The sequence below is a fragment of the Salmo salar genome, chromosome 11 (assembly GCF_965601325.2).
Source record: "Salmo salar chromosome 11, fSalSal1, whole genome shotgun sequence".
NCBI classification, from domain to species: Eukaryota; Metazoa; Chordata; class Actinopteri; order Salmoniformes; family Salmonidae; genus Salmo; species Salmo salar.
The window spans coordinates 76,516,316-76,536,531 of NC_138301.1; the positions used below are offsets into that span (position 1 = coordinate 76,516,316).

At 43.8% G+C, this 20,216-nt stretch overlaps 1 protein-coding gene across 2 annotated transcripts in view; it reads left to right on the forward strand.

Moving 5' to 3' along the window:
• Positions 1-20,216, forward strand: part of LOC100195713 (protein zer-1 homolog) — a 76,304-nt gene that overhangs the window by 42,140 nt on the left and 13,948 nt on the right. For both annotated transcript variants that reach the window (XM_014127847.3, XM_014127846.3), the window contains exons 6-13: positions 1,410-1,524; positions 5,602-5,748; positions 6,067-6,240; positions 10,983-11,198; positions 11,334-11,375; positions 11,680-11,799; positions 12,001-12,116; positions 12,438-12,626. In XM_014127847.3, the coding sequence (XP_013983322.3) occupies positions 1,410-1,524; positions 5,602-5,748; positions 6,067-6,240; positions 10,983-11,198; positions 11,334-11,375; positions 11,680-11,799; positions 12,001-12,116; positions 12,438-12,626 (1,119 nt within the window). The remainder of the gene's footprint in view (positions 1-1,409; positions 1,525-5,601; positions 5,749-6,066; positions 6,241-10,982; positions 11,199-11,333; positions 11,376-11,679; positions 11,800-12,000; positions 12,117-12,437; positions 12,627-20,216) is intronic.

The window sequence follows — 20,216 nt, forward strand, 5'->3', positions numbered from 1 at the left end:
CTTGCACATGCTTTTTCAGTTCTGCCCACACATGTAGGATTGAGGTCAGAACTTTGTGATGGCCACTCCAATACCTTGACTTTGTTGCCCTTAAGACATTTGCCACAACTTTGGAAGTATGCTTGGGGTCATTGTCCATTTGGAAGACCCATTTGCGACCAAGCTTTAACTTCCTGACTGATGTTTTGAGATGTTGCTTCAATATATCCACATAATTTTCTTTCCTCATGATGCCATCTATTTTGTCAAGTGCATCAGTCCCTCCTGCAGCAAAGCACCCCCATAACATGATGCTGCCACTCCCGTGCTTCACGGTTGGGATGGTGTTCTTCTGCTTGCAAGCCTCCCCTTTCTCCTCCAAACATAACGATGGTCATTATGGCCAAACAGTTCTATTTTTGTTTCATCAGACCAGAGGACATTTCTCCAAAAAGTACGATCTTTGTCCCCATGTGTAGTTGCAAACCGTAGTCTGGCTTTTTTAAGGCGGTTTTGGAGCAGTGGCTTCTTCCTTGCTGAGCGGCCTTTCAGGTTATGTCGATATAGAACACATTTTACTGTGGATATAGATACTTTTGTACCTGTTTCCTCCAGCATCTTCACAAGGTCCTTTGCTGTTGTTCTGGGATTGATTTGCACTTCTTTCACCTAAGTACATTCATCTCTAGGAGACAGAACGCGTCTCCTTCCTGAGCGGTATGACGGCTGCATGGTCCCATGGTGTTTATACTTGCGTACTATTGTTTGTGCAGATGAACGTGGTACCTTCAGGCTTTTGGAAATTTCTCCCAAGGATGAACCAGACTTGTGGATGTCTACAACTTTTTTTCTGATGTCTTTGCTGATTTATTTTGATTTTCCCATGATGTCAAGCAAAGAGGCACTGAGTTTGAAGGTAGGCCTTGAAATACATCCACAGGTACACCTCCAATTGACTCAAATGATGTCAATTAGCCTATCAGAAGCTTCTAAAGCCATGACATCATTTTATGGAATTTTCTAAGCTGTTTAAAGGCACAGTCAACTTAATGTATGTAAACTTCTAACCCACTGGAATTGTGATACAGTGAATGATAAGTTAAATAATCTGTCTGTAAACAATTGTTGGAAAAATTACTTGTGTCATGCACAAAGTAGATGTCCTAACCGACTTACCAAAACTATAGTTTGTTAACAAGAAATTTGTGGAGTGCTTGAAAAGCGAGTTTTAATGACTCCAACCTAAGTGTATGTAAACTTCCGACTTCAACTGTATGTAGTGCTTATGAAGAGTTTATGTTTGCTCTATGTTCATGTGGATTTCAGCATCATCCTTTGTCATGTAAATAGTAGGACTGGTTGATGTATTCTCTGTACGTTTTCCATGTTATGTAAATATGACGGACTCATGTCTTCTTTTTCTTTTTTAGTATCGAGCCCTGCAAGAGCAGCATCTACCCTTTCCAGGAGCTAAAGAGGCCTCTGCAGTTTCTGGGGCTCTACAACACCACCCTTTGTAATGTGACACACATCCCTGCTTACAAGGTAAAGTTTGACCAACTCTGGTCCTGGAGAACTACTGGGTGCATAGGCTTTTGCTCCAGCTCATCACTAACACCCCTAATTCAAATATGTTCTTATCAAGGTCTTCGTTCAGGTACATGATTAGCCAAATTAGCTGTGTTACTACAGAGCTGGAACAAATGCTAGAGGAGGGTTGAACCAAAAACCTGCACATCCAGTCAGTCTCTAAGAGGGTTGGCTACACCAGTAGTTTTGCATGATGTCTACTTTAGACATCATCAATCTGCTATTGTGAAGTGGAACATCTAGGAGCAACAACAGCTCAGCCGCAAAGTGGTATGCCGCACAAGCACACAGAACGGAACCGGCGAGCGCTGAAATGTGTAGCACATAAAAATTGTCTGTTCTCGGTTGCAACACTCACTACCGAGTTCCAAACTGCCTCTGGAAGCAACGTCAGCACATAATGGTTTGTTAGGAGCTTCATGAAATGGGTTTCCATGGCCGAGTAACCACACACAAGCCTAAGATCACCATGCGCAATGCAAATGCAGGGTCCATACAGAAATGGTTTGTCGAGATTGGTGTGGAAGAACTTGACTGGGCTGCACCGGTCCCTGACCTCAACCCCATCAAACACCTTTGGGATGAATTGGAACGCCCACTGCGAGCCAGGCCTAATCGCCCAACATCAGTGCCCGACATCACTAATGCTCTTGTGACTGAATGGACGCAGCAATGTTCCAACATCTAGTGGACAGCCTTCCCAGAAGTGTGGAGGCTGTTACAGCAGCAAATGTTGGACCAACTCCATATCAACTTCATATTAACCCATGATTTTGGAATGAAATGTTTGACGAACAGATGTCCACATACATTTGGTCATGTAGTTTATTTAGCAGATGTTATTGCGGGTGTCGCAAAATCAATAGTAACTCTTGAACCGTTCAAGCTAGAGACACCAAACCAACTTTCTCATGTTCAGGCTATCCTAACTTCAAATTCTAGAACATGTATCAACTATAACGATATACACTTTGTATACATTTGCATAAAATAACCCACCAACATTGTCTGGAACCGTTCAAGCTATGGCACCAAACAAAGTTTCACGTGTTCAGGCAATCTGTCACGTCCTGGCCAGTATAAGGTTAATTGTTTTTGTAGTTTGGTCAGGACGTGGCAGAGGGTATTTGTTTTATGTGGTTCGGGGTGGTGTGTTTGTGTAAAGGGTGTTTGATTTAGTATTTCCGGGTTTTTGGTTGATGGTCTATGTGTTTGTATTCTATGGTTAGTCTGGTGTGTGTGTTTCTATGTTTGGTTAATTGGGGTTGGGACTCTCAGTTGAAGGCAGGTGTTGTCTATCTGCCTTTGATTGAGAGTCCCATATATTAGGGTGTGTTGATTTGTGGGTGATTGTTCTGTGTTGAGCTTTGCTTTGCCAGACTGTTTGTTAGTTGTTAGTTTTTCGTTTTTGTTATTTTGTATGTTCATTTTTGAAGATAATTAAAAATCAAGATGAGCATTCACGTACCTGCTGCGTTTTGGTCCTCCATTTCTACCAACGACAACCGTGACAGAATCACCCACCACTCAAGGACCAAGCAGCAGAAGAAGGAGCAGAGGGAATTCGAGTTGGACTGGCGGGAGAAGTGGACCTGGGAGGAAGTTCTGGACGGGGCCGGACCTTGGCACCAGGCTGAGGATTATCGCCGCCCGCAGTGGGAAATTGAGGCAGCCAAGGCAGAGAGGCGGAGGTACGAGGCCAAGTACGCGCTGAGGGAGAAGCACGAGAGGCACCCCCAATAATTTTTGGGGGGGGGGCACACGGGTAGTTTGGCTAGGCGTAAGAAGAGCCGGAAGCCAGCTACCCGTGGTTATATGGAGGAGCGTATGGGGTGGAGAGCGCTATGTTTCGCTGAGGAGCGCACTATTTCACCCATACGCACGCACAGTCCGGTGCGCGTTATTCCAGCCCCTCGCAGGTGCCGTGCTAGAGCGGGCATCCAGCCTGGTAGGAGGATGCCTGCGCAGCGCATCTGGTCGCCGGTACGCCTCCGAGGACCAGGCTACCCAACTCCCGCTCTACGCACGGCTACCATCAGGCCCCTGCACAGCCCAGTCTGCCCTGTACGAGCACCCCGCTCGTACAGGGCTACTAGTTCCATCCAGCCAAGATGGGTTGTGCAGGAGGTAAGATCGAGACCGACTGTGCGCCTCCATAGCCCTGGGTTTCCAGCTCCTGTCTCTCGTGCGGACCCGGAAGTGCGTCAACCCAGTCCGACTCGTCCTGTTCCCGCTCCCCGCACTAGCCTGGAGGTGCGTGTACATAATCTGGTAAGCCCAGTACCAGCACCACGCACCAGGCTACAAGTGCGCCACGCCAGTCAACAGTCACCAGAGCTGCCCGCCAGTCAACAGTCGTCACCAGAGCTGCCCGCCAGTCAACAGTCGTCACCAGAGCTGCCCGCCAGTCAACAGTCGTCACCAGAGCTGCCCGCCAGTCAACAGTCGTCACCAGAGCTGCCCGCCAGTCAACAGTCGTCACCAGAGCTGCCCGCCAGTCAACAGTCGTCAGAGCTGCCCGCCAGTCAACAGTCGCCAGAGAGGTCAGACTGCGCTGAACTGCCGGAGTGGCCAGACTGCGCTGAACTGCCGGAGTGGCCAGACTGCGCTGAACTGCCGGAGTGGCCAGACTGCGCTGAACTGCCGGAGTGGCCAGACTGCGCTGAACTGCCGGAGTGGCCAGACTGCGCTGAACTGCCGGAGTGGCCAGACTGCCCTGAACTGCCGGAGTGGCCAGACTGCCCTGAACTGCCGGAGTGGCCAGACTGCCCTGAACTGCCGGAGTGGCCAGACTGCCCTGAACTGCCGGAGTGGCCAGACTGCCCAGACTGTCCCGAGTTGCCAGACTGCCCAGACTGTCCCGAGTTGCCAGACTGTCCCGAGTTGCCAGACTGTCCCGAGTTGCCAGACTGTCCCGAGTTGCCAGACTGCCCAGACTGTCCCGAGTTGCCAGACTGCCCAGACTGTCCCGAGTTGCCAGACTGCCCAGACTGTCCCGAGTTGCCAGACTGCCCAGACTGCCCCGAGTTGCCAGACTGCCCCGAGTTGCCAGACTGCCCCGAGTTGCCAGACTGTCCCGAGCTGCCAGACTGCCCAGACTGTACCGAGCTGCCAGACTGCCCCGACAGCCTGGAACGGCCTGAGCCGGAGCCACCTCCAGAAATAGGTGGGTTGGGGAGGGGGGGTGTAGCACAGTGCCGTCGTTGACGGCAGCCACCCTCCCTTCCCTCCATTTAGAAAAGGGGAATTTTTTTTGGTGTTGCTTGGTGTTATTTTTTGTTAAGGTGCTTCTGGGGTAGCACCTTTAAGGCGGGGGTACTGTCACGTCCTGGCCAGTATAAGGTTAATTGTTTTTGTAGTTTGGTCAGGACGTCGCAGAGGGTATTTGTTTTATGTGGTTCGGGGTGGTGTGTTTGTGTAAAGGGTGTTTGATTTAGTATTTCCGGGTTTTTGGTTGATGGTCTATGTGTTTGTATTCTATGGTTAGTCTGGTGTGTGTGTTTCTATGTTTGGTTAATTGGGGTTGGGACTCTCAGTTGAAGGCAGGTGTTGTCTATCTGCCTTTGATTGAGAGTCCCATATATTAGGGTGTGTTTGTGTGTGTGATTTGTGGGTGATTGTTCTGTGTTGAGCTTTGCTTTGCCAGACTGTTTGTTAGTTGTTCGTTTTTCGGTTTTGTTATTTTGTATGTTCATTTTTGAAGATAATTAAAAATCAAGATGAGCATTCACGTACCTGCTGCGTTTTGGTCCTCCATTTCTACCAACGACAACCGTGACACAATCCTATCAATCAATCAATCCCTCACAAGCTAGTATGCACACAAAATTTTATTCAGGAAATGTACTTCTAGTTTTAACCATGTTAATTTTTTGGGTTCTGATGGGGTAGGACAGTTGAACTAAGCTCATGAGGCATGCATAATTATATTTTTCAAGAATCAATGGGTATATATCATAAGTCAAAATAATATATGTAGCAGTTGATGATTGCCCCTTAAGTACATCATCTGTCTATCATGTCTGTGTTCAGGTCACAGGCTCTAAGAATGAAGACCAGGTCCTGAATGCCATCGAGGTCTACACAGAGTTCCGCCCGGAGCTGGCCCACCGAGCGATCAACCAGCTGTTTGATATCGCCAGGATACAGCATTGCAGCCAGCTATTGCGGGCACTGCAGGTTAGGGGCCTTTTTGGTTTAAATTGAAGTAGGGTGTCTCAGCATTTCTCTTAAAATAAATGCTTCTTTAATGCTTTAGATAGCATAAGAGCCCGGACATTTGTTTACTTATCACACCTCTGTGGTTTTCTGCTTTATAAATGAAAGTCGCACACTCCTTTATAATTTTGCAGTGAACGTCAAAGAATAATGGAGTGTGCGGCTTTCTTTTATATTTCTCAGTTACCTGTATTCCTATTCAGCACCTCAAGGGTTTGCGTTCTTTATTCCTAAACCCCCCTTGTGCTATAACCCTTCTGTCTTGTCGTGATCAACCAGCTGGTGATCGCTGCACTGAAGTGCCACAAGTACGACAAGAGCGTCCAGGTGACGGGCAGCGCGGCCCTCTTCTACCTGACCAACACAGAGTACCGCAGTGACCAGAGTGTGCGGTTGCGCCGGCAGGTCATCCAGGTGGTGCTCAACGGCATGGAGCAGTACCAGGAGGTCACGGTAAGGTCACAGGGAAGGGTCCAGACCTGGGTTCATTACATGTGTATTTGAGAATCTGGTATTTAAAATGCTATTTCTGTGTATTGGAGTTTTTTAAAAATATATATACACAGCTCAAAACAAGTAAATTTATTTGAGTATTTGAATGGTTATTTGTAAAAACCAAATAATCTGCCAAATTGTATTTCACAAAACTTTTGTTATAAGCAGAGTTTGAAGGAAAAATATTAATTGGCAAAGAAACTACAGGGCATGAGTAACTTGGTCAAAAGAATGGCACTGATTGGCCTATAGGTGGCGCTGTTATAAGCAGTCTCACTTAAACCCTCATCCATCACCTGTTTGACCGAGACACTTCAAACTTTGCATGTAGGTGTCTCATCATGCTGAACAAATTAAATGTACCTCTGGTATATCTCTTAACTTATGAACCATAGGGCCAAAAGACACCAAATGTGGAATGTACAGTGCATTTGGAAAGAATTCAGACCCCTTGACTTTTTCCACATTTTGTTACGTTACAGCCTCATTCAAAAATGTATTTAAAAAATATATATATTACTCATCAATCGACACACAATACCCCATAATGACAAAGCAATTTTTGGGGCAAAAAATACAATTTAAAAAATGAAATATCACATTTACAAAAGTGTTCAGACCCTTTACTTAGTACTTTGTTGAAGCACCTTTGGCACCAATTACAGCATCAAGTCTTCTTGGGTATGACGCTACAAGATTGGCACAACTGTATTTGGGGAGTTTTTCCTATTCTCTGCAGATCCTCTCAAGCTCTGTCAGGTTGGATGGGGAGTGTTGCTGCACAGCATTTTTCCAGGTCTCTCCAGAGATGTTCGATCAGGTTCAAGTCCGGGCTTTGGCTGGGCCGTCTAAGGATATTATGACTTGTCGCGAAGGCACTCCTTCGTTGTCTTGGCTGTGTGCTTTTGGTCGTTGTCCTGCTGGAAGGTGAACTTTTGCCCCAGTCTGAGATCCTGCTCCAGAGCGCTCAGTGTAACGACGGTCGTCAGGAATGGACCAAGGCTCAGCGGGTTGAGTGCTCATAATTAACTTTAATGAAAACACTACTACAAACAAAACAAAACGATGGACGACGAAGACAGACTTGAAGGCACAAGACAGCAATTCAAGTGACAACCTCCCACAAATTACAAACACAAACACACCCTAATATATAGGACTCTCAATCAAAGGCAACACCTGCCTTTAATTGAGAGTCCACACCCCAATTAACTAAACATAGAAACAGACTAACTAGAAAGAACATAGACTAACAGAGCAGTGACCAAAAAACCCCGGAATACATAAATCAACTACCCTCTACATAATACACACACCCCGAACCACATAAACCAAATACCCTCTGCCACGTCCTGACCAGCCTACACTAACAAAATAACCCTCATACTGGTCAGAACGTGACACTCAGGACTTCATCAAGGATCTCTCTGTATTTTGCTCTGTTCATCTTTGCCTCAATCCTGACTAGTCTCACGGTCCCTGCCACTGAAAAACATCCCCACAGCATGATGCTGCCACCACGCCACCACCATGCTTCACCGTAGGGATGGTGCCAGGTTTCCTCCAGACGTGACGCTTGGCATTGAGGCCAAAGAGTTCAATGTTGGTTTCATCAGACCAGAGAATCTTGTTTCTCATTGTCTGAGAGTCTTTAGATGCCTTTTGGAAAACTCCAAGCGGGCTGTCATGTGCCTTTTACTGAGGAGTGGCTTCCGTCTGGCAACTCTACCATAAAGGCCTGATTTGGTGGAATGCTGCAGAGATGGTTATCCTTCTGGAAGGTTCTCCCATCTCCACAGAGGAACTCTGAAGCTCTGTCAGAGTGACCATCGGATTCTTGGTCACCCTCCTGACCAAGGCCCTTCTCTCCCCACTGTTCAGTTTGGCTGGGCGGCCAGCTCTAGGAAGAGTCTTGTTGGATCCAATAATAATGGAAGCCACTGTGGTCTTGGGGACCTTCAATGCTGCAGACATTTTTTTTTGTACCCTTCCCCAGATCTGTGCCTCGACACAGTCCTGGCTATGGGGCTCTACATACAATTTCTTCGACCTCATGGCTTTGTTTTTGCTCTGACATTCACTGTCAACTGTGGGACCTTATAGACAGGTGTGTGCCTTTCCAAATCATGTCCAATCAATTGAATTTATCACAGGTAGACTTCAAACAAGTAGTAGAAACATCTGAAGGATGATCAATGGAAACAGGATACACCTGAGCTCAATTTTTCGTGTCTCATAGCAAAGGGGCTGAATACTTATATAAATAAGGTTTTTCTGTTTATGTTAAATACATTTGCTAAAAATGTCTAAAAATGTTTTTTGCTTTGTCATTATTTGGTATTGTTTGTAGATTGATGAGGGGGGGAAAAAACTATTTCAATCAATTTTAGAATAAGGCTGTAACGTAATAAAAATGTGGAAAAAGTCAAGGGGTCTGAATACTTTCCGAAGGAACTGTATACATTTTACAGACCCTACTGAGTATTCCCTACAAGTATTTTATTTCTGCACCCAGAATAGTTCTTGCTCTAAGCCAATATGTATTCCATATACAATGATTTGCTTTGGGGCATTTATTTGGCATTGGAACAGGTTTTAAAACCCCAATTTAATTAAAATGTCACTTAAATATGAACAAATGTTGACATTTTTCTACTATTACTTGGGTAACTTTTATTTGGAAAATATCCATAATTCCATGACCCGGGAAGTTATTTTTTTGTGTTGCTGACGAGACGCTGATCATGTGACGAGTTCGCAAATCAAATGCCCCACTTGTGCTGCCACAGGACAGCGAAAACCAAGTAAGTGAACTTTTATTTATTACAATTTAAGTTAGTTTGTATTAGTTAGATTACATTACAAACTCAATCGTTATTTCAATAAATTCGGTGACTTTACAGCAATTGCTAGCTAGCTGAAATTTAGTTAGCTAGTAGGATCAGCTAAATACAAATCCCCCTAAATACAGCCATGTCTCATAGTCACGTCATGAGATTTTTAAATGAAAGAGGAATGGAATAATACGAATGGAATGCAGTTTCCCATATTCCCGTTTAGAGTTTCTGTCGCAGCATAGAAATGCCCTTATCCGGATGATGTGACAAAGGCATTTCCTAACAGACCTAACTTTTGTTATTACTTTAAGGTTGGAACCAACATGCAGCACCTTCAGCAGGAAGAGAGGCAAGAACCGTTTGTCCGCCAGCTCAGAGACAAGCTACACTATTCACAGCCCTGTCTAATGTTCAATGTAATTAATTGCATTTCTGGACTTTATAAAACTTCATGTATTTGTATTGTTTAAACATTTTGCAAATTAAAGGAAATGCATGGCTTAATAAACATGTATTTAATGTTTATTTGTTTTAGCTGTTAGTGATAATCCCTAAATGTTAATACATTTGTTTACATCATTAAGCCTTTTTGTATGCGTTATGAACGACCAAAGGTGTCTGACCTTATAGTAAGTACAGCGTCATATGATACAAGGCATTTAGGTATGTGTTATAAATGATCAAAGGGGTCTGACTTCAAATTAAGTACAGCGTCATGCCTTAGTCTTTGTGGATGTGTTATGAATGAATGAAGGTGTCTCACTTCAAACTAAGTATTGCTGCATAAAAGTGTCAATAAATAGGTTATTAACATTCTGCTGATTTATGAAGGTTCTCTCATGATCGACAGGTGTGAAAGGTATTTAAATGGGTTGATGGACCTGCAAAGATTGTGTTTGCGCGCCAAAACCAAGATGATTTGGAGTAGTCCAACCTGAGATTACCGCACCAGGTATTCATTCCTCTTCTGTTCCCATGCTGGCGACCAGGGCTTGACTACAACCTGTTGCAATGGTGCCAACATTTTGTGGCTGATCTTTCAGTGGGGGAGTGGGTGATTGTGTCAAAGACTGCACATATAAGCCTGGATATCAGAGTGACCTTACTGAGTAAATTATTTGTCATCGTCACTACTTAACAAGGTCAAAAAGTCATAGTTATGGCAAAACCCTGCCCATTTCCACAATGTATCTTCTTAAAATGTGATTTTAAACCTAACACTAACTAATGAAGACCCAGTTTGATGTGTTGGTCCACCAGACCTTCCACGCATTAGGGTGGAAGTGTCTGGGAACGGGATTAGGTCTAATGTGACTAACATGACATTACTTTAGAGCATTTCCCATCCTTTTGCACAACATGTCACCCTTTATAAAGCACATGTTTATATCATATTCAACATAGTGGGTTATGTCACATTTGACATTGGAGATTGTCACAGTTATGCCACATTTATGAAGCATGCATACGCTTATATATGCTTTTTAACACATTTATGTAGTGCTTATGAAGGGATTATAAAGGCTTTATGAAGCCTTTATAAGGTGAAAGTCATTTAAAGCGGGACCAAACATTCAAATACTTGTCTTTTCAAATAAAAGACATCTGAATACTTACTTCGAATGTACGTGAAATTGAGATATTTTAAAGAGTATCTGAACCCTGGTCTGGAGGGGTCAACTGACCCATCACGCCAACCAACATGTCACCCTAGTAGTCTCTTCCCTTCTCAAGTTAAAGCAAAGTTTATTCCCTTCACAAATTTTAAAGGAATGGATTGGTATAAACTAAGGCTGAAGGAGTTTCCACCATATCCCTCAACTCAGCTCCCCCTTTCCCCCTCCTCACCAATCTCCTACCCAGGTCCAGAGGAACTGCTGCCTGACACTGTGTAACTTCAGCATCCCTGAGGAGCTGGAGTTCCAGTACGGCCGGGTCAACCTGCTGCTGCTGAAGATCCTGGAGCCAGCCCGGCAGGATGAGTCCATCCAGCGCATCGCCGTGCACCTCTGCAACGCCCTGGTCTGCCAGGTGGACAACCACCACAAGGAGGCTGTGGGCAAGATGGGCTTCGTCAAGGTAGGGAAGACTGATGTATCCATATACTTATACACAGATTCATAGATTCTCTCTCTCAAACACACCCCGCAGTAGGTTATTGATGCTTCGTGAAGTTGTCACGTATGATTTTCATGCTCACTTTTCTTTTCTCAGACAATGTTGAATCTCATCCAGAAAAAGCTACAGGACAGGATGGTGAGTCTCATTTGGATTATTTCTTGTGAATCAAAAATCCATATTTTAGGCATCCCTACCATTCTACAAGTCTGAAATGACCTGGCAGAACCTGTAAAACTGGATTGAACCACATCACATTTGGATTGTGATGAGTCTTAGCTCATTCCAGACCTAATAGTATTTTTACATGCAATCCTTAAGGAAACATTGCGTGTTAAGCCAATTCAAGTGAATTGTGTCGAATGGCATTGCCTGGCAGGCTACCTAGAGTTCACTTTGGATAAAAACAAATACCAACCACATTTTTTTGCTCTTTCTACAGTGTGACCAGGTGATGGAGTTCTCCTGGAGTGCCCTGTGGAACATCACTGACGAGACGCCAGACAACTGTCAGATGTTCCTTAACTGCAAGGGCATGGGCCTCTTCCTGGACTGCCTGAAGGTTAGCACACCTCAGGGATTTGTTTAAATCTGCAACATAAACTCAATCTCTCATCTCTCTTTTTTCTTCACCTGAAGGGTTCTGTTCTGTCAGGGAATGCTAGGTTTTGCCCCTCAAACAGTCTTTTCCACTGAAGATTCTCGGTCTCATCATCCTGTGTGTTGCTTTTGAATGTCCTCTTTGTCCTCCCCTGGCTCTCAGGAGTTTCCAGACAAGCAGGAGCTCCACCGTAACATGCTGGGCCTGCTGGGTAATGTGGCAGAAGTGAGAGCTCTGCGACCACAACTCCTCACCCCACAGTTCATCTCTGTCTTCAGGTAAGAGAAGGTCCTTTGTCTATATTAAATGGTTAAATGCAGTCTTGTCTGATCCTGCTGCTATCTTGGACCAGAGGCCGTATGTATCAAGCATCTCAGAGTAGGAGTGCTGATTTAGGATCCGTTTTTCCTTTTGGATCACAGTGAATAAGATTACATTGATAGGGGGGACCCAATCCTAGATCAGCACTTCTACTATGAGTCGCTTGATGCATACGGACCCAGGTTCGTCTTGCAATAGAGATTGCAATACTATTGACACTAACCTGGATAAATAAAGCTGGATTCTGCTTTGCTACTGTGAATGTTCTCTGGTGACAGTAACCTGCTGGACAGCAAGGCAGATGGGATTGAGGTGTCCTATAATGCGTGCGGGGTGCTGTCCCACATCGTGTTTGATGGGCCAGAGGCGTGGGCCATGGAAGAGCCACTGAGGGACACGGTCATGGACAAGATGATGGACGCTATCCAGAGCTGGGACGTCACCTCCCGCCGGAATATCAACTACAGGTAAACAGAGAGCTCAATTGAGATGGGCCTCTTGAGACACAGCGGTGGCCGCTGATTGGCTGAATACCCAAGGTGGTTGGAGTTGTCAACAAAGCAGCATGACAGAAATATGATGCCAAGTTTTCGAGCTACCGATAGTTTCTTTGAGAAGATATATAAAGCAATCTTTGCATTTGAATAACAGCATAAATACACCTATTTCACGTTGCATGTTAAAAACCGAATTACCACTGCTGCACCTGCTGCCACTGTTTCGAACAGATTAGATTATGCTATTTAGAAAGAGCAGCCAGCTCACGAAAGAATGAATGCACCAGGATAGCTAGCTAACATAATGTCACAAAGCATAATGCGCTAGCCAGTTAACTTTCATTCTGAAATAACTTCTAATTTCCGAGTTAGTCAGATATTAGTTTTGAAAGACTTGAGTTTGACGAGAGCTAACTAGCAAGGAGCTAGCTAGCTAGCTGCTTATCAAAAGTAGATAGCTAACTGGTTAATTTGACCAATAAATCAACCAAACTATTTCAAAAATGTTCTGTAGCTGGCTAATTCATTTGGTAATGCTTTGTGATACACCTGGTTTATGCTGTTTTAGTCCACACAACATGTCGCCCTGTCACCTACAGTAAAACCTTATAAACAACATCAGGGGGAAACAATAACATTGGCCATGCTTTTTGTTCTACCAGATCCACGATGAGAAGGTTCTAGCTAGTGTATCCCCTGTCCTTGGACTCTGCTTGGATGTAGTTGATCCGTTTATCAGGTCCCAAGCTCTCATGACTGTTATGATTATTTATTTACAAGTTACTTACAATTATCTTTTTGCTTTAGGGCCATCTGTACCTGATAAAGCAGATCTAGTCTTACGTGCAGAAGTAAGTCATCTGGCGCGAGAGACTCATTGGGAGGAAGAGAGTAGCGCAGACCCAGAAGTTCTGACTGAACGGATGCACATTTGAGCACCCCGGACGGTCCATTTACTTTGTGCTGTTATAATTTATGCTATGATATCCTGCGATTTCATTGGGGCAGTTCCCCCTCATAGCAAATAGCTGGCAAATCAAATCAAATGTATTTATATAGCCCTTCTTACATCAGCTGATATCTCAAAGTGCTGTACAGAAACCCAGCCTAAAACCCCAAACAGCAAGCAATGCAGGTGTAGAAGCACAGTGGCTAGGAAAAACTCCCTAGAAAGGCCAAAACCTAGGAAGAAACCTAGAGAGGAACCAGGCTATGAGGGGTGGCCAGTCCTCTTCTGGCTGTGCCGGGTGGAGATTATAACAGCACATGGCCAAGATGTTCAAATGTTCATAAATGACCAGCATGGTCAAATAATAATAATGATAGTAGTTGTCGAGGGTGCAACAAGTCAGTAACACAAGAGTAAGTGTCAGTTGGCTTTTTCATAGCCGATCTTTGAGAGTATCTCTACCGCTCCTGCTGTCTCTAGAGAGTTGAAAACAGCAGGTCTGGGACAGGTAGCACATCCGGTGAACAGGTCAGGGTTCCAGCAGTTCTGGGACAGCAGGTCTGTGACAGGTAGCACGTCCGGTGAACAGGTCAGGGTTCCATAGCTGCAGGCAGAACAGTTGGAACTGGAGCAGCAGCACGGCCAGGTGAACTGGGGACAGCAAGGAGTCATCAAGCCAGGTAGTCCTGAGGCATGGTCCTAGGGCTCAGGTCCTCCGAGAGAGAGAAAGAAAGAAAGAGAGAAAGAGAGAATTAGAGAGAGCATATTTAAATTCACACAGGACACCGGAAAAGACAAGAGAAATACTCCAGATGTGACAGACTGACCCTAGCCCCCCGACACATAAACTACTGCAGCATAAATACTGGAGGCTGAGACAGGAGGGGTCAGGAGACACTGTGGCCCCATCCGATGAAACCCCCGGACAGGGCCAAACAGGTAGGATATAACCCCACCCACTTTGCCAACGCACAGCCTCCACACCACTGGAGGGATACCTCCAACCACCAACATACCATCCCGGGACAAAACAATGGAAGCAATGTTCGCATGACCTATGTGCCCACGGAGGCGGAGCTGGCTGTCACTGAGGGGCAGAGTAGTACAGTGCATTGGGAAAGTATTAAGACCCCTTCACTTTTTCCACCCGTTGCTTTGGGAATCGAAATTGAGCTCAGGTGCATCCTGTTTCCATTGATCATCCTTGAGATGTTTCTACAACTTGATTGGAGTCCACCTGTGGTAAATTCAATTGATTGGACATGATTTGGAAAGGCACATACCTGTCTATACAGTACATTCGGTAAGGGAAGACCCCCATGAAATGGACAAAAATGAATGGCATCTTATTGGCATTGGGCGAACCATATGCACAATCACAAATACCACTCAAATGAACGGCAGTTCATCAAAACCATATTTTAAGCGGAACATGGCAAATGCCAAGTGTCATACTCCAAAAATCCCAAAGATGGCGAGCGTGTTCCACCGCAGATTTTCATATGGGAAATGGTCACAAAGTCAGGTCCCAAAGGTGAAATTTTCAAAATCTCATTTTCTTCTCCAACATTTTTAAACCTCATAAAAAGTGTGGTTTTTTTGCACAATTTTTTGAAATGTTTGATTTTTATGGATATACATTGGCAATGGACACTGTCAACTTGCAGAAGAGCATGTTCACACTGACAATATAGCATATGTGTAATGAACACTGTCCATTTGGTGATGGAAAATCCCTCATTAAATACATTGGAAATGTACAAACATAAACTGTCCATTTGCAATGGCTTACAATGGGCATTTACCATCATGAATTGGACATGCTCTAAAATATTGCAGAAATGCCCAATAGACTGGCTCTTTGAACTCGGGATGGCCGAGCAGTTATAGTGGTTCCTCTCCATCGCTCGTTGGTGTTGATTTCAGCCTGTCCATTTGCTGATGGAAAATCCATCATTAAATCCATTGGAAATGTACACTGTCCATTTGCAATATAAAATGTACAATGCCAATATATTATACTGCCATCAAGTCAACCATCAGTCAATAAGATATCATACTGACACCAAACTCACTTTGTCCAACTCTTTTAGAAGCCAACTATCACATATTTCAGAGCCGACCCATAATTCATAGCGCCTTCTGTTAAAACCATTAAAAAAAACTTCAAAAAGATAGTTACATTCGAGCTGCGGGTCCAGTTCTGACATTATGTGTAGACCTAGCTGAGGCAACCCCGAATCCTGAGTCGATAGGTCATTCGGAGACCGAGCAGTGACCTTAATTAGTGCTGAAAATGTACTTTTTCCAGGCGTTGCTACGGGGTCCCTGAAAGCGCTATCAGACAGAAACTTTAGGGACTGTCTCTATAGGCCGAGGCTGTTTCAATGCACCTAATCTTGTGATTCTGGGACTTTTCTAAATCTTGTCATTTTCGCGAAGTTCAAAATGAATTGAAGTTATTGCAAATGGACGAGGCTGTTTCTCGGCCTGAGAACCTTCTAGAGCCACATAACTCACCCTGTTTTCACTGTTAATTCCACACGGCCAAGGTTAGGCTTGCATAGATCGGGAAGACCTTAGGAACGTTCCTGTGGTTGAATTGTGCTTCTAGCCTTAACAGTTCTGCCACTGTCACCCAAAAGTACCTCAAATGTAGGTCAGGCTTCATTTTGGGCCTCATGCTAAGACCTTTCTGGATGTCAATATCTTACCCCAAAAACATCAGAGACAGCTGCTCTTCACACATGCGTCTCTTTATATGCCCCCCAACCATTATCTGGAAATATATTAAATTCAGACTATACATGGATACATAGCACTACCTAGATGGAACTTGAAAGTCTTCCAAAAAGGGCAACAAAAAAAACAGATAATAACCTTGTTTTCTAATATGTACCGGTTCATGAGGGTTGCCTAATCACACATATGACATTTTTGAAAGATGTGACCTTTTTAACCCTTCGAAATAGCCCCTGTGACACCAATTGAAGGCACTTCCAGTTGTCACAGGAAGCTGAACGTAAACACATATCCTCATTGGGGCAGGCTTTTACAGAATCCTAAGTTTCAATATTTAAGTTAACCTCTATGGGCTAGGTGGGACGCAAGCGTCCCACCCGTGGTGCACTCCATCAACAGCAGGTGCATTTCAAGAGCGGCAAATTTGAATCCAAATAAATGTCAAAATTCAAATTTTTCAAACATACAACTATTTTACACCCTTTGAAAGATAAACATCTCCTTAATCTAACCACGTTTTACGATTTCAAAAAGGTTTTACGGGGAAAGCATAAATTTAGAGTATGTTAGGACAGTACATTTACAAGAGTTGTGTGTAATGTTGTGCCAATTCAAAGACAGGCGTCACCAAAACCATAAATCAGCTAAAATTATGCACTAACCTTTTACAATCTCCAACAGATGACACTCCTAGGACATTGTGTTAGACAATGCATGCATTTTTAGTTCTATCAAGTTCATATTTATATCCAAAAACAGCGTTTTACTGTGGCGTTGATGTTCAGGAAATCGTTTCCCTCCAATAACCGGCATTCAAGTCAGCACCACAAATTAAATAATTAAAATTAGAAAACATTGGTAAAATATTATATTGTCATTTAAAGAATTATAGATTTACATCTCTTGAACGCAATCAACTTGCCAGATTTAAATATAACCTTACTGGGAAATCACACTTTGCAATAATCTGAGCACTGCGCCCAGAAAAATACGCGTTGCGATACAGACTAGCCGCCATGTTGGGGAGATCTAAAATCGAAAATACTATTACCTTTGATTCTCTTCATCAGATGTCACTTCCAGGTATCACAGGTCCATAACGAATGTAGTTTTGTTCAAAAAAGCTCATCATTTATGTCCAAAAATCTCCGTCTTGTTAGCACATGATCTAAGCCCGCCGGACTTCACTTCATGAACGAGGGGAAAAAATATATTTACGTTCGTTCAAACATGTCAAACGTTGTATAGCATAAATCATTAGGGCCTTTTTTAACCAGAACATGAATAATATTCAAGGTGGACGAATGCATTCTCTTTTATAACGTATTGGAACGAGGGTACGCAACATGAACTCACGCGCCAGGTGTCTAATGGGCCATCATCGTTCCATGGCTCTTGTTCGGTCAGATCTCCCTCCAGAAGACTCAAAACACTTTGTAAAGGCTGGTGACATCTAGTGGAAGCAATAGGAAGTGCCAAAATATTCCTCAGCCCCTGTGTTTTTCAATGGCATAGGTTTAAAGGTAATACAACACATCAGGTATCCACTTCCTGTCAGAAAATGTCTCAGGGTTTTGCCTGCCAAATGAGTTATGTTATACTCACAGACACCAAACAGTTTTAGAAACTTTAGGGTGTTTTCTATCCATATGTAATAAGTATATGCATATTCTAGTTACTGGGTAGGATTAGTAACCAGATTAAATCGGGTACATTTTTTTATCCAGCCGTGCAAATACTGCCCCCTAGCCCCAACAGGTTAAGAACTGACTGATTTATAGAGGGTTGAATGCAGTGTTTCTCCACTAACTCCAGGTAGCGAAATCAAAACTCCTTTTAGGGTCAATTACACCAGTTCCGGTTGCTCCAGGAAGCTTAGAATCAGCACAGGTATTTCTCATAGTGGCCTGATGGATTGTCATCAAAGACAGTGTGATATGGCAATCATAACCCACATAGGCATCAGGTTGAAGTTAGGACAGCAGGCAATGTATTTCAATGGGGAGAGATGTCATTGTAAACTGTTAGAAGAAAACACCCTGTTTTCACTGTTAAGGGTTAATTCCACACGGTCAAGGTTAAACTTGAACAGATCGGGAGGACCTTAGGAACGTTCCTGTGGTTGAATTGTGTTTCTAGCCTCAATGGTTCTGCCACTGTCACCCAAAAGCACCTCAAATTTAGGTCAGGCTTCATTTTGGGCCTACTTTTTTGAACGGTCGCTGCGGTCAGACCAAGCGAGCTACGGTCAAGTGGGGCATCTCGTTGAACTCGGCACGGCCTAGAGACTATGTTGATGGCGTTTGTTTCTCTTTCTTTGATGATTTAAGCCTCCCAATTTTGGGATTTCAGCCCTATTTGATGGTAAAGTTCACATTTCCCCCTTTAGGATATGATGGGGACCATTCAATCTGTTTGTGTTGATATCTGTAGAGGTACAGGTGACCCTCAACATGTGGCAAAAGGAATTTTGAAAATGACTTTCACTGAAGCAGAGTTAGAGCATAAATAACCTGTAAACCCATGCTATCTTTAGGGAGAAACTCGTGTTGTGTCTTTACTATGGATTAAATGATATGACATGCTATTTTATCAAATCAATTCTCTGTAATTAATATTACCTGATTGAACTAATCATGTAAATGTAATTAACTAGGACGTTGGGGCACCACGGAAGAATGTTTATAGAGCTGTTGTCTTCCGAATAAACTCTTAAGACCTGGTAATCTTTTATATCAATAGCAGTCAATTATTAATCGTCACCTTATTGAGTCTCATCTGAATGTCATAAAATTCTTGGTTATCTTCACAAACCCTGGCTAACAAGTTGAATCAGCAACACAAAATTTTGTTTAATTATTTATTTACTAAATACCTAAATAATCACAGAGATTTACATATACACAGGATGGATCATACATTGATTACTAATCATGTCATAGAAGAAAACATCCCTAGTGGATGAAACCGATATGACGGCTGGTTACACAAAGAAAGGGGGTTGGGTTTGAATGAAAGAGCGGGAAGACTGAGGAATGAAGGTCCGATATGAAAGACTTTTTGCACGGTCGCTGTGGTCAGACCGAGCGAGCTACGGTCAAGTGGGGCACCTCGTTGAACTCGGCACGGCTTAGAGACTACGGTGATGCCATTTGCCAACACTCTCAGTGTTGATTTCAGCCTGTCCATTTGGTGATGGTTTATAACTGTTTAAACTAATTGGAAATGGACAAAAGTCAGCCATCTAGTCAGCGTCCAGCAGTCAATAAGATATCATTCTGACACCAAACTGATACATACTGACACCAAACCCACATTGTCCAACTCGTTTAGAAGCCAACTATCAAAATTCACAGCGCCTTCCGTTAAAACCATAAAAAAATATTCAACACGTAGTTACGTTCTAGCTGCGGGTCCAGTTCTGACATTATGTGTAGGCCTAGCTTAGGCGACCCCGAATCCCAAGTTTCGGCTCGATAGGTCATTCGGAGCCCGAGCAGCGACCTTAATTACTGCTGGAAATTAACTTTTTCCAGCCGTTGCTACGGGGTACCCGAAAGAGCTATCGGACAAATGTTAGGGTCCGTCTCTATGGGCCGAGGCAGTTTCAGTGCACCTAGTCGTGTGATTCTGGGACTTTTCTAAATGTCGTTATTTTCGCGACGTTCAAAATGAAGTGAAGTTATTGCAAATGGACAAGGCTTTTTCTCGGCCTGAGAACCTTCTAGAGTCACATAACTCACCGTGCACTACCGACCACATTGACTATGTGTGTGTGTGTGAGTACAGAAAATCACAGAAATAACGTAGAGCTCCGAAACCCGCCTTAACGGTTTCGCCTTAACACATCGCAACTGGATATATAACTG